Source organism: Panthera leo, chromosome D2, assembly GCF_018350215.1.
Source record: "Panthera leo isolate Ple1 chromosome D2, P.leo_Ple1_pat1.1, whole genome shotgun sequence".
Lineage (NCBI taxonomy): Eukaryota > Metazoa > Chordata > Mammalia > Carnivora > Felidae > Panthera > Panthera leo.
Window position 1 is genome coordinate 49362127 of NC_056689.1, and position 13051 is coordinate 49375177.

At 45.2% G+C, this 13051-nt stretch overlaps 2 protein-coding genes and 1 long non-coding RNA gene across 11 annotated transcripts in view; 1 reads left to right on the forward strand and 2 right to left on the reverse strand.

Moving 5' to 3' along the window:
- The window catches only part of CSGALNACT2 (chondroitin sulfate N-acetylgalactosaminyltransferase 2), a 45978-nt gene extending 44212 nt beyond the window's left edge, over positions 1 to 1766 (reverse strand). For all 9 annotated transcript variants that reach the window (XM_042908632.1, XM_042908631.1, XM_042908633.1 and 6 more), the window contains exon 1: positions 1629 to 1766. The gene's annotated coding sequence lies outside the window, so the exon portion shown is untranslated. The remainder of the gene's footprint in view (positions 1 to 1628) is intronic.
- Positions 1767 to 1859: 93 nt separating this feature from the next.
- Positions 1860 to 8022, forward strand: LOC122202307. Its single transcript, XR_006194584.1, has 2 exons — positions 1860 to 1937; positions 7374 to 8022. It is a non-coding gene; the product is annotated as an uncharacterized LOC122202307 (long non-coding RNA).
- Positions 8023 to 10308: 2286 nt separating this feature from the next.
- The window catches only part of RET (ret proto-oncogene), a 52676-nt gene continuing 49933 nt past the window's right edge, over positions 10309 to 13051 (reverse strand). The window contains exon 20 of the mRNA XM_042908630.1: positions 10309 to 12842. Coding sequence (XP_042764564.1) covers positions 12685 to 12842 — 158 coding nt within the window. The 3' untranslated portion in view covers positions 10309 to 12684. The remainder of the gene's footprint in view (positions 12843 to 13051) is intronic.

Genomic DNA, 13051 nt, shown 5'->3' on the forward strand with positions numbered 1-13051 from the left:
CGAATCACTTAAGTCTTGAACTCATAATAGTTTTGCTTTTTACCAATCTTGAATGTTATATAAATTAAAATAACAAATTCTATTGAAAAAGAAAAGAAAGAGTCCAGGTTGGTTAAAACAATTTTCTGCCTACCTTATGACAGTTACTCCACAGCTGACAGAAATGCACACAGGTGTGTGTTCACCAAGAACATTTACAAGAATGTTCCATAGCATTCCCCAAAATACATAATAACAAAAATTGGAAACACAAATATCCATCAACAAAAGAACAGTCACATAGCCATACAATGGAATATTAAACAGCAATAAAAAAAAGAATGAACTACTGATACGTGGAACATCATGGGTGAATCTCACAAGCAACTGCTCAGCATTCTGCCTGAATCCATTAACATCGAGCCCAAAATAGACAAACCTAAGAGCTGATGACAGAAATCAGATTACTGATGGGGGGGGGGGGGGGGCAGCAGTAAAACTTGGACGAAGCAGAGGGAAACTCCTGGGATGATGGAAACGTTCTATAAGTATAATTTGATCTAGCCTGTGGTTATACAAGTTAATAAATCTATAAAAATCCACTGAGCTGTACAATAAAGATTTATGAACTTGATGACTTCATATGTATTTTATACCTCAATAAAAAAGTTAAGAAAGAAACGTAATTTCCGAACCGTTGGGAACCAAAACGGTGTGTACTGATGTCAAAATCTCCTAAGCCATAGATATTGGACATCCGACATCCTTCTTACATTCTTTTAGTCACAAGACAGTTTTAAACAAATGGTATCAGAATAACAATACAAAATGAAGGTCAACATTCTCAGTCATAAAATACTTGGTTTCCCACCTCCAAGTTTGGAAGTACCGTTTTGATGCGACATTTAAAGACAACATGAATTCCACCAGGAATGAAGGCCCAGCTCCTGAGAACCTTCCATGAGGCTAAACGTCCACACACTGCACATAAATCTCAAGAGCAGGCTGAAGGATAAAAGCTTAAGATTTATAATCAATGTTTCATCCTGTCATCATAAAAGCATCACTACTGCCTTTACAAATGATTCCTCAGCAAGCTGTTCAGCAACAGTGCAATTTTCCAGATGCAGTCTGAAAATGCCAGAAGCTCCCTGTCCTGTAGTCCCCGCGGCCCCACTAATTCCGACACAAATGTGCATCTTTTAAAGGCGCCTGGTGTCTGGCAGAAACTGCGAGGGGCTGCAGCTGGAGAATACTACTTTAACGCAATAAAGGGGTAACAGCGGACTGCAAAGTTATGCACTGAGAGAGGCAGAGGCGGGGGTGAGTTACAGCTTAAAAAAAAAAAAAAAAGTGACAAAAATAAAACACACCCAAACCAACGGTCTCTGACAGCATCGTTCTTCAACAGAAAACTCAAACCGCTCCGAAAAACTGTGGCTTTTCCTGACACCGCAGCGGTCTCCGGAGGGCTTCTCCAGGAGGCGACCCCACCCGGACAGGGCCCCCCCCCGGAGGGCTCGTCGGAGAAGCGACCCGACCCGCAAAGGAGGGATCCACAGCCCTCGGCCCGCGCGCCCCGGCACCACTCGGGCCCTAGTCGCGAGAGCCGCGCGGGCAGGCAAGGCCGGGTGGGGCCGGGTACTCACCGCGCTCCTCAGTCCTCGCAAGGCGACCGCCGCCCAGCCGCCTTCTCCCCGGCCGCGGGCATACTCCGGCGGCGCCCGGCGCACAGGGATGCAGCCACGCCACAGCCCACCGCACGCCTCTGAGCCGACAACCGCCACTTCCGGCGCGCGTGAGGAAATGAGGCTGCAGCTGCGGCTTGCGCCCGCCCAGCCCCGCCCCGCCCACGCCCAACACCGACCACGCCCAACACCGACAGCCCCGCCTTGGCCCCGCCCACTGCCCCGCCCGCACCCAGTGTCAGGCACCGGAAGCTCAGTAACTGGCGTACGGTACTGATTAATCGATTATCTGTTTCAAGTATGTGTGTGTGTAGCTCCAAAAACGATTTGTGGAGACCAGGAGAGTGCCTCAGGCAGAAAACCGTTCTTCCTGGAGCAAGCGTCTGCAGGGACAGGAGTACCAACTCTGGCGGACCGCTGACTTTGCCAGAGGGAGGAACTCAGCGCAGGATGGCAGCGCTGTCCTGTCGGGGACCCCTGTCCTGGGAGCCCAAAGGGGGCGATGAGTGCCTTTGTGGGCACTGAACTAAGGACTGACGGGTCGTCAGAAGTGTCCGAGCATCCTAGCATGCACTGGGCTGTGCGTGAGGCCCCAGGGAGGAAGTCCTGAGCTGCCGCTGGACCTTTAGCCATTCCATTTCTTTGAACCTGGGTTTCCTTATATGTGAAACGAAGGGTTTGAGGTAGACATTCTGGAAGACGGCTTGAGATCTGACATTGTATGATTTAGTGAGTGGAAAAAAAGAAAGCCCTCCCTAACACCCCCTCCACTCAACTGCTTATTTTAGGGACATCCCCAAGGCACTTTGTCCTGCCCTGGAGAGCAGTGGCCTGAGCAGGGGAGGGGATGTCAGAGAGCACCGGCACCTGCCTGTGTCTGGAAAGGACACGGAGGTGCTAAGAGCAGCTCTGGGGTCTGCCTCTCACCAGGTTCTGCTTTCCTTACAGGGCTACCTTGGCAGGTTACCATACTTAGCCTCTCTAAGCCTGTTTCCTCAGCGGTGTTGTAGGGACAGTAACAACAGCACATACTTCCTAAGGTGGTTGTGAGGGTTAAATGCAGTTTTGTATTTGAAGTGTCTGGCACCGTGCCTGGCAGATGGCAGGCAGTCGGAGTTCACTGTCACCATTAAGGACATTAGTTAGAGCAGAAGACTGAGGTGAAGTCTGAGATGCACCCTGTAGAAGCGGCACTGCTGGGAGGATCTGCTCCTAATCACAGCTGTCTTCCTTTGATGATGGTTATTGGGACGTCTTTACCACAGATGTTCTCCTCAGATATGTCTTGTGGGAAATTCCACCAGTAAGAGAGTCTGAATAGCCCGTTTCTAAGCCAGGCTTGCTGAATGTGCAACTTCTTCCTAATTTCAAGGTGTCACGACTCATGTTATTTTTTTTTTTCTCATATCACTTGTGAGCAACTGTAAACATTTATAGTTTTAACCCTCCTGGGGCACCTGGGTGGCTCAGTCGGTTAAGTGTCCGACTTTGGCCCAGGTCAAGATATCTCAGTTCGTTAGTTCAAGCCCCGCGTTGGGCTCTGTGCTGACAGCTCAGAGCCTGGAGCCTGCTTCGGATTCTGTGTCTCCCTCTCTCTCTGCTCCTCCCCAACTCATGCTCTGTCTCTCTCTCTCAAAAATAAATAAACATTAACATTCCTTCCTCCTAACCTGGTCCAAGAGTAAATAATTCATCTAGTCATAGATTCCATGGGTCTGTGACCTTCTGAAGATAAGGACCATGTCTTTTTCATCCACCAGTACTTTACGCATAGTAAGGGTAATGTTCAATAAATGTGAATTGAATTGATTAAAATAAGAACACACAAGGATGTCTCCCTTATCCAGAATCTCTGCCACTTGACTAGCCCTTCCGGCAGGTGGCATGAATGATTAACTTTGCTGTCACGAAATTAAGTTTTCTGTCTGGATGCCTAGTTATGCTCTAGTATGGCAATCAGCCTTGTGGGAGTCTACTTAGTGTAAATTAGTTATCTAGTGTTTAAACCTGCCATGAGCGTTTGTCCTGTAAGTCTGAGGACCCGACTTGGGAGTGTGAATGCAAAGGCAAAGTATTCCGTCTTGGGAGAATTAGAGAGTGGATCCACAGCATTGGTGGATTTAAGAGGATAAGACAGAAATTCTTTAAATGCTTAAGGTGTTACTTCAAGTAAACATAAATGTCAGGCCACTGAATGGCCAGGGGATTATGTTCCCAGGCTGGCAGCTTTGAAGTTCTCAATCCAAGTTCACTGCATGTTCTTAGTTAAGATGCTATAATCAGCCTGTACTTGAAATTCCTGCTGATGGCCCTTAGGCATTCCGAAGAAAAAGGAGTATCTGGACCTTGTACTCTAGCCTCATATCCAGTAATGGCAAATGCTTAGGCTGTTCCTTATGTTGTCCCTAGACACTTTAAATTGGCCAAGACTATCTGTCTCCTAGGGCAGGGACAGCACCCCTAAGCCAGGCAAGGGGCCTGACCCCATTATAGGTGCTCACTGCATACCCACGGATATGTGAATGAATGAATGAATGAATAATAGTAAAATCTACAGCTCTAACTTTCCTCTACTGGGTGTCAAAGTAACAGCAAGAGAAGTCTATACTTTCACTCACCAGATGCAAAACAGGCTCATTTCCTAATGTGCTGCAATGCACAGTAAAACCACTCCCCTCCATGTTAAACCTTTCATTCTTTGTCTACTTCCACTAGCCTTATAAGTGCTGGCCTTTCTTTTTTATAGCATTTGTTTTTCTTCCTTTATCCTATACTTTCCTTACTGATCATGCTGTGTAGCCATGTCTGGCACAGGCTGAGGGTGCACTCAGCAGCAGGTGGTTTTCCCACTGCTCCCTCTGTTTTAATCCCTCTAATCCTCTTGACATCCTTGTGGAGTAGGTTATGGTCCTCAGTTTACCATGGAGAAGACAGAAACTCCGAGAGGAATCTGCAGAGGCTCTTCCAGCACAGGACCTGACATGAAATGGAAGCAATGGGGTTAACGTTAACTAGTTGTCACTTCTCGTAAACTGTTATTTGAATCCTGCATTAGAACAGTTGTTTTTAAAATAATTGAGATTCTGCCATCAATGGATTTAAATTGTTAGTGTTTTATTATTTTTTAAATTGCTACATCAGATATTAAATGTGTATAATTTAAATTTGGAGAGAAAATAATGCATAATTCAAATTCTTTGGCAGATAATGGGTGATCTACTGAGCCGCATAAAATAAGTAGTTCCATTGAGAAAAATACTAAAGTACAGTTGTGGTATATTAATATCAGAAGAATATAGTGTCCCTCCCCCAAATATCCAATCTGAGGCTTCTTTTTTAACTGTAAAGCTTTCCCACTCCACTAAGCCTGCTTTTGAGCTCCTGCCAAATGAAAGTGATGGAGGCTGACTCCTTTGCTGTAGCAAACTCTGGATAGCTTTTCCTGTTTTCATTTGGGCCATCTTGTTTCCAGTTTCCCTAGTGGCCCCACCAAGGTATGGTCTTCACTGCTTGTTGCCTTCAATCAAGCGTGGTATCCACAGAAACTCCTTGTGCCTTGTGTTTCTTGGTTTATCAAGTCTATAAGGATATGGTAAATTGGCATTGGGTCTGACCTCTGCTTGCTTTGCTTTGCTTTGCTTTGCACTGAGTTCTTTGGCTATTTATTCTCAGTGTGGCAATCTGGTTTTTGTTACTGATTTCCATTTGTTTGGCATCTTTGAAGGAATCAGTCCGTTCCTTTCATCCCTTTTTGCCGTCTTTTAGGTTACTATTTTGTGTCCTAAGAGTGTCGTCTGTCATATGGAGAGTAGTGGGGTAGAACACTGACACAGGCTCTGGAATCCTGTTTCTCTGGCTGGCTTCTCAGACCTGAGTTTGGGGTTCTCATCAGACCAGCATCCATCTTTATGTTCTTCCTTGTGTGCCTTCCTTAGGTCCAAATTTCTCTCTTCTTAGAAGGGTGCCAATCATTGACTAGCCCCTCAGGCAGATGGCCTGAGAGACTCTTAAATACAGAGAACAAACTGAGGGTTGAAGGGAGGATGAAAGGGCAGGGGGAAATGGGTGATGGGCACTGAGGAGGGCACTTGTTGGGAGGGGCACTGGGTGCTGTATGTAAGTGATGAATCACGGGAATCTACTCCCAAAACCAAGAGCACACTCTGTACACTGTATGTTAGCTAACTTGACAATAAATAATATTTAGAAAAAAAAACATTTCAAAAGATAAATGACCATTTTTCCAGAATGCAGTCTGTTGTTTAGGGCATGATCCATGTAGAAGGGGGAAACCATTCTCTTGTGATAGACTAAAAACTACTCAAATCAATGGTAGATCCCTGACAAAATGGCATTTGGGAGGATTTAAAGGTTTAACTAGATTTTGCAGACTATCGGTGCTGCTTTTTCTGGAATTTTGACACTTTTTAAGGAACTATATGTTCTTAGTAAGAGATTCTCTCTTCTGGGAGCCCAAACATGGACAGGCTTTCTGGAACCTGAAGGTAGTTCCCCAATGGCCTCCTTTCCTAGACATCCCAAACAACAGAAAGCCCTTTTGTCTATTTGTGCATGAGCAATTTGGACAAGCCCTTGGAGTTTCATGGGAACTATCCAAAAGCCATCACTTACTATAGCCTTCCCTTGACACGCTGTAAAGGTGTCTCTCCCTAGTGTTAGGACAAGTGCTCTGCTGCAAAATTTGCTGATGCTTCTGCTGAGCTAGTTCCAGGCTCTTCGCCTGACCTCATGATTCTTCCTGAAGTAAAGCCATTACTATTGACTGAGAACACAGCACTTTTCAGGCAGCTGATTAACCTCTTATGAAATTCTATTACTCTCTCCCTCTCAGGTACTACTCACCGCTACAACCCCCCAAATCCTGGCACTCTCCTTCTTCTCAGAAGAAGGGGAGCCTTGTGATGATTTTGCCTCAGATAATTTGGGAGCACTCTGCACCTCCCTCAGATTTACTACAGTCTCATGTTGAGAACCCTGAGCTAATCCTGTTTGTTGATAGATCATTCTCAACGCTAGACGTTATCAAGCAGCATATACTATCATTAATCAAAGGTCTCCTTTAGAATATAGTCCTCTACCTGAGGTAAAATCAGTCTAAATGGCAGAACTTATTGCGTTTACTAGAGCTTGTTAACTAGCCAATGACTAGGGAGTGAACATATATACAGATAGGAAATATGCTTTTGGAGTGCTACACGACTTTGGGTTGCTAGAACCTCCACAAAAATGGAGAGCAAATTAAGCAACTTTTAGATACACTCTACTTACCACAGAGGTGGCTATTATGAAGTCTGAGAATGAGGCAAAAAAAAGAGAATGTTGAAGCTGAAGAAAATGCTGTAGCAGATCATGATACCAAACAGCTACATTTCTCCCTGAAACCACTCATAGAGCACAAATGGATTACTACCTTACATCAACACTGGAGGAGAGACTGTAAAGAGACAGTGGCATTGTTCTAAATGTCATGTAGGTTCGTCATGGTGTGTGTCATTCCTAGTACTGTATTTGGATCAGTGACACAGGGAAGGTGGGATAGGCTACACAATGCCTTAAAGAGCAAAAGCTACTTGCTCTGTAAGGTTGACTCTCATGACCTGTGTGGGATTTATTCTTGGCCTGGACTAGGGTTGTGGATTCAAAGCATCTTACAGGGGTTATTGATTATTCCTGTTTTTGTCATAGTGGTCGTGATACTGGTCCACTGCATTCTATCCAGGGCCTGAAATGCTTCTGCACAGACACTTCCTCGTCAGATGGAACAACATGATGGAACCCATCATGCACAACAGAAAGGCCGAGAAGACCTCATGGTACAGTTGGCCATGGAGATGACTGGACGATCAGTCTCAAAGCGGTGAAGATCTGGATTTCTAGGCTTCCCTAAATTGGTCAACCTCTCACAAGCAAGAAAATGACCAGAGAGGCGGACGGAGACTGAACACGCAGACAATGATCAGACCACATGTAAACTGAGAAACTCTGACCCACACCTGTGCAGCCACCAGCCCGGAATGGTCAGGGCTTGGTCAATGACTGCCTGTTTCCCTATCTTTTGCTCCTATTTCTGAATCAGGACCAACCAGAGAAAGCCAGTTATGTTCCCAAAACGAATCGCATGAGATTCCTGGCTTCCAGATAGCCTACCTCCAGTCTTCCCATGCCAACAACCTCCAATCACGACACGCCTGAGGCCTCTCTCCATCACCCCCTTTTCTACTATAAAGCTTTTCCCTCCTCTGCCTGCCTTTGAGTTTCTGTCAAAAGCTAGTGCTGGTGGTCGACTCCCTTACTATATAGCAAGTTCAGAATAAATAACCTCTGCTTGTTCTCATTTGGATGGTCTTTACTTATTTCTACGAAACTAAAGATTATAGATAATTAGACTTCTCTTAAAAAATACAATTTTCAGTCACCATCTTATGACACACCAGAATCCTGGCAACCTGTGTGTCACTCCTTTTCCTAAAAATCACATCTGATGATCTTTCCTTTCCACATGCTTACAAAGCCCCTCAAACCCTTGGCATGCTCCTGGCCCGCTGTGGCCACAGAGCCTCCAGGAACATTTTGAAGCTATTTATTTATTTAAGTTTATTTATTTTGAGAGAGACAGTGACGGTGGGGGTGGGGGGGCGGGGCAGAGAGCAAGGAGAGAGAGAGAATCCCAAGCTAGCTCTGTGCTGACAGTGCAGAGCCCGACACGGGCTTGAACTCACGAATCTGTGATCATAACCTGAGCCAAAACCAACAGTCGGATGCTTAACTGATTGGAGCCACCCAGGTGCCCCTCAAGCTCTTTAAAACCCTCAAGAGGCACAATCTATGAAGCAAGTCATAGGCTCTTGGTGAGCGAAGCCTCTGAGGACAGGGCTGTGATACAGGCACTGTGTGTCCTCTGGGCAAAGTCCTTTGCCTCAGGTAGTAAGAGGCAGCCTCATATTCATCCTTCTCCTGAGAGCAGCCAAAAAGCATATGGTTTACTCTGATATTGTTTACAAAGTTGACCAAGATAAATAAAAACAGGGATGCTTAAAATGAAGCCTCACGGTTTTATTCAAGCAATTGACAGTTTTCATGGTAAGTATTATCTGTGTATGAAATATCAAAATGATTTCTTTCTCAAAAAAATATTTTTTTAGTTTTAGAATGCACTTACTGTCCTTACCTTGCCTGCTTATGCTAACTTTGAACTTGAATTGCTCAGTATCCTCTGAAAGGATGCAGGATTATGGTGCCTCCTGGGGTCACAGTGGCTGTGGTGGTCTCGGGTCGTGACTCCTTCGGCGCTGCCTGGCCCAGTTCCCCGTGACACTGATGTTCCTGCAGCCACATGTTCCTGCAGATGGCTTCCCTGTCGCGACTCTGGGCCCGGGCTCCCGCTGAGAGATGTTGCTTGGCCAGGTCCTGTGATTTAGCACATCCCAGAAACCTCTGCAAAAAATATCTCCTCTCTTGACACAGCAATCAAAACCTGAGTTGCAAAGATTAACCGTGATGTCTTTTGGGCATCGATAGTGTGTTCCTCTTTAACTCTGGTTGTGACGCTTATTCTTCCTGCTGTCACACTGCCACCCATCCAGCCTCGGCTTCAGACCTGCCCCAAACTGAAAAACTCTCTACATACAGGTTCTGATTTTTTCACAATGTCTGCTAAGAACGCTTCACGTGAATCCCTAACACGGTTCTAACAAGGCCGTTGAGGCTGCTGCCTGGGAAGAGACGAGGACACAGCAGGTGGCCTCAGCGGAAAGGGGTGTTTTCTGTACACATGAGGGCGACAGCAGGGGATAAGTTCTGTGCCTACCTCCACACTGAAGATATGAGGCATTCCCAGCACCCCCTACCGCTGCACATGCCCTTCAGACCCACACTATGTCTTTCCGGGGCCACAGAGGTAAGGGCTTCTCAGGCACCTCCTAGAACCACCCTAAATACCACCTGCTAAGTATCCTATCAATATGCTCAAAGGAGGACAGGAAACCATTCACTGGAGAAAAAATGCTTTATTTCTACTGGGGGAAATTATGTTTTGCCTTAGAATTTTCTTTTATGTGTGAAGTATTTGTCCGGACCCCATTCTCAGACATTATATTCAGCTGAATTTCCACCCAAATAAGCTGGCCTTGTGGTGGGAAAGCATCCTTTGTGGAAGACAGTGGAGAAATGGGACTTTTAAAGACAAATAAACCAAACACACACATACAAACACTCCTGATGGAAGTTCAATGCTCTTGAAAAAGGGGTTTTTAGTATTTTTAGTATGAGATTTTCTCGGCATACGTTTCTAAACATTCAGAGAGAAAGGCTGTAGCAAATAACTGACCCTAGAAATTATATTTATTTCCAGGCCCTGTGGCCAGTTTGAAGGAGGACGCCAAGAGCAGACATGGGTGCCGAGGGCCAGGAGCTACAGCTCCGAGGGCCAAGGACAGCCTGTGTATGCACACATGTGCACACACACGAGGGAAATGACACAGGCCCTCGCCATCTAGCACACGATACAACCAGAAATCAGATTTATGTTGGTAACAACATGTGATTATCAACTGACCCACCTGCTCCTTGCCAGGCCTTGGAGGAGGAGCTCAGAGCATGCCTCCATGACCCAACAGGAAGACATAAACAGAAGCACTTAGTGTTTAAAGCTTCATGGTGGTTCAGGGCAAATTTTTCCCTCTGACTAATGGACCTTCACTTATGGCTATGCATTTTACATCCTCTCTCCTACAACTGCCCAACTGCAGTTTCAAGAAATAAGCCATAGAAAAACTGCCAGAAAGCCACAAATACCTGAACTAGACTGGCTGCTACTCTATTTTAGGGAAGGAAACATAAAGGAAGGAATTTCCTGAATGGCAGAGTTAGAGGAGTTTTAACCGTTGCCATAAACGGGCCTCATCACATACATAATGGGTGAGACAAGTCAATAAATACAACAGATTTCCCTGTGATACTTCAATCCTTATATTGAAACTTCAAAATCAGAAACCCGAGGTTTCCAACTGGGAAGTTAAAAAGAGAAAAGAAGTTTACACATTTTATGACACACAATTTTATTTACATAACTGAAATTATGTTCTTAGTCACCTTGATTACAAAAGCAAAATAACATGGTATAGTTTAATAACCTTTCATAAATAGATTTTACAAACTTTAATAACTGACAGATTGCTACTTACAGCCAGTAATATTTAATACTTAGTAACTTCTGTGTATATGTATATGAAAATTGTCTGATAGGACTAGTAAATATGAATGCTGTTAAAACTCAGGAACAGACAATTAGATTATTGGTCAAGAGTTAATTCCCCATCACTGGGTCAGCCAGTTTGACCTGGAGTTCTCACCCTGCCAAGAACAAACCTACTGTGGCAACTCGCACTTATTGGGAAGGTATTTTTAATTATGTGAGAGAGTTTCTCCCTATTTTTGCATTGCTAAGACTATCATTAAGCACATCTGAAAACCAAAAGTTTACCACAACTAGATATTTGTAACAGAATTCATCACAGTGCATCTAAAAAACGGCCTAAACTAAAGCCATGTTCCATCTCCAGTAAGTGTTTTTCCAGCGCTCTCTCTGGGTGTGTGTACACACACATACACATACACACACATCACGAGGCTCTGATACATACTCATCCAAGCCTTCTTGGCCACAAAAATGCCCCCATTTCATTGCTTTTGTGAAATGCCTGTAGGATACAGTATTTGGATGAGGCTACTGTCAATCTTTCACAGTGCTTTAAGTCTGAAGACCAGGCAGTGTGTTGGTAACCGACCCTCTCCTGCAAAGTTACAGACAGAAGAGCTGTCGGGGACTTCCCGAAAGCCGCCTCCACAAGATGGGAGGGGCACTGAGTGTGTGTGACCACAAACAAGCAGTGAAGAATGACAAGAAGCTTATGAGTCATGGTCAGAATCTAATAAACAAAAACGTCTTGCTATATAGCAGCATTGAGTTACAAACACAGAATGAATGGATACACGTACCTTTTCACACAAGCTCTATGAGAGCCAAAACATTGTCTTTTCCGCATCAGAACTGTGATCAGAAGGGTAGCAATCCTCGGTCACTGTCAACGTTACTTCTAACAGAACTAGCTGAACTGTCCCTTTTAAACTGCGCACTAACCCCACCCATTCCTAATGTGCGAGATGAGGCACCGCTTTCTGGCACTGGACGGATGCGGCACCCTGGGGGCTGGCAGGGGTGGGATTCATGGCAGCCGAGTCTCGGCTGTTAGCAATCCCGGGACGGGAGGCCACTCCACTCAGACGCCCCTCTTCTTCATTCTGTTCTTGCCAGAAGGTAGTGATCACTCAGTGATGGGAACAACAGTGAAGTGTTCAGTGAGCCCTGTCCTCTCACACTGCCTATCTACATAGCATCAAATCTATTGTGCTAAATTGAAGAATCCATTTAAATCATGATAAAAATCAAATGTCTTCCTAAGAAAAGGTTACACGATTAAAAACAAAAACCAAAAAACAAACCGCTCCCAGGATCTCAAATGCTGAGCTGAGGCCTGTCCCAAGGTCCCCTTGTCCCCTCCAGCCCTGGCCAAGGGTTCGATACCACGATAGGGCCTTGCTGGGCTTCTTGTTCTGAACAAGGATGTGTCATTTGGGCCAGTTTTTTTTTTTTTTTCCTGCTGCCTTTTTTGGTGTGTGTGCTTCATGTTTAAATCGTGTTGCCTTGTTTGCTGGCAACAAGAAAAATCAAACCGCTCAGGTAGTGAGTGAGGGACCCACACGTCTGAGCACAGGGTGTGGTGGTCACTGATGAACACAGACCAACACAGAGCACTGCCAAGGGCTGGAGAGGAAGGAATACCTAAAGGCTGGACTCAGAACTCTGGTCCAGCACGCTACGTCTGCCAGGAGGGAAAATCACCAGCCAGTGTGAAGTGCACAAAGGAGGGGCCGGCAGACTTTCTGTTCTCGGCATGTTTCTTCCCCTTGTGAGTCCATTACCTTTCACAAAGAAATGTTAACTATCAAATGCGTCCATTAATTGTGCCGCTGAGGGTGAAACCATCCAGTTAGCATATACACTATCATTTGCATATCTTGGACACACAGTGTTAGTGCCATCAGCTCTCGTGAGTGGTACAGGACTCTCTTCAGGCCAGTTCGGGTCTGACATGCCTAAAAATGAAAACAGATCATTTGCTCTGCACTGAAGAACCAAAACTTCATGTGCAGACAGTAAGGCCTTGGCAAAACTCCCTTTGAGGTTCAAACCAAACTTTCTGGTTTTCTGTGCCAATTACATGAATGGTTTCGTGCTCCGGGTTTCCAAAACACTGTCATATTTGGGGGGAAATATCACGTGCTCTCTTGGTAACTGTAACTTA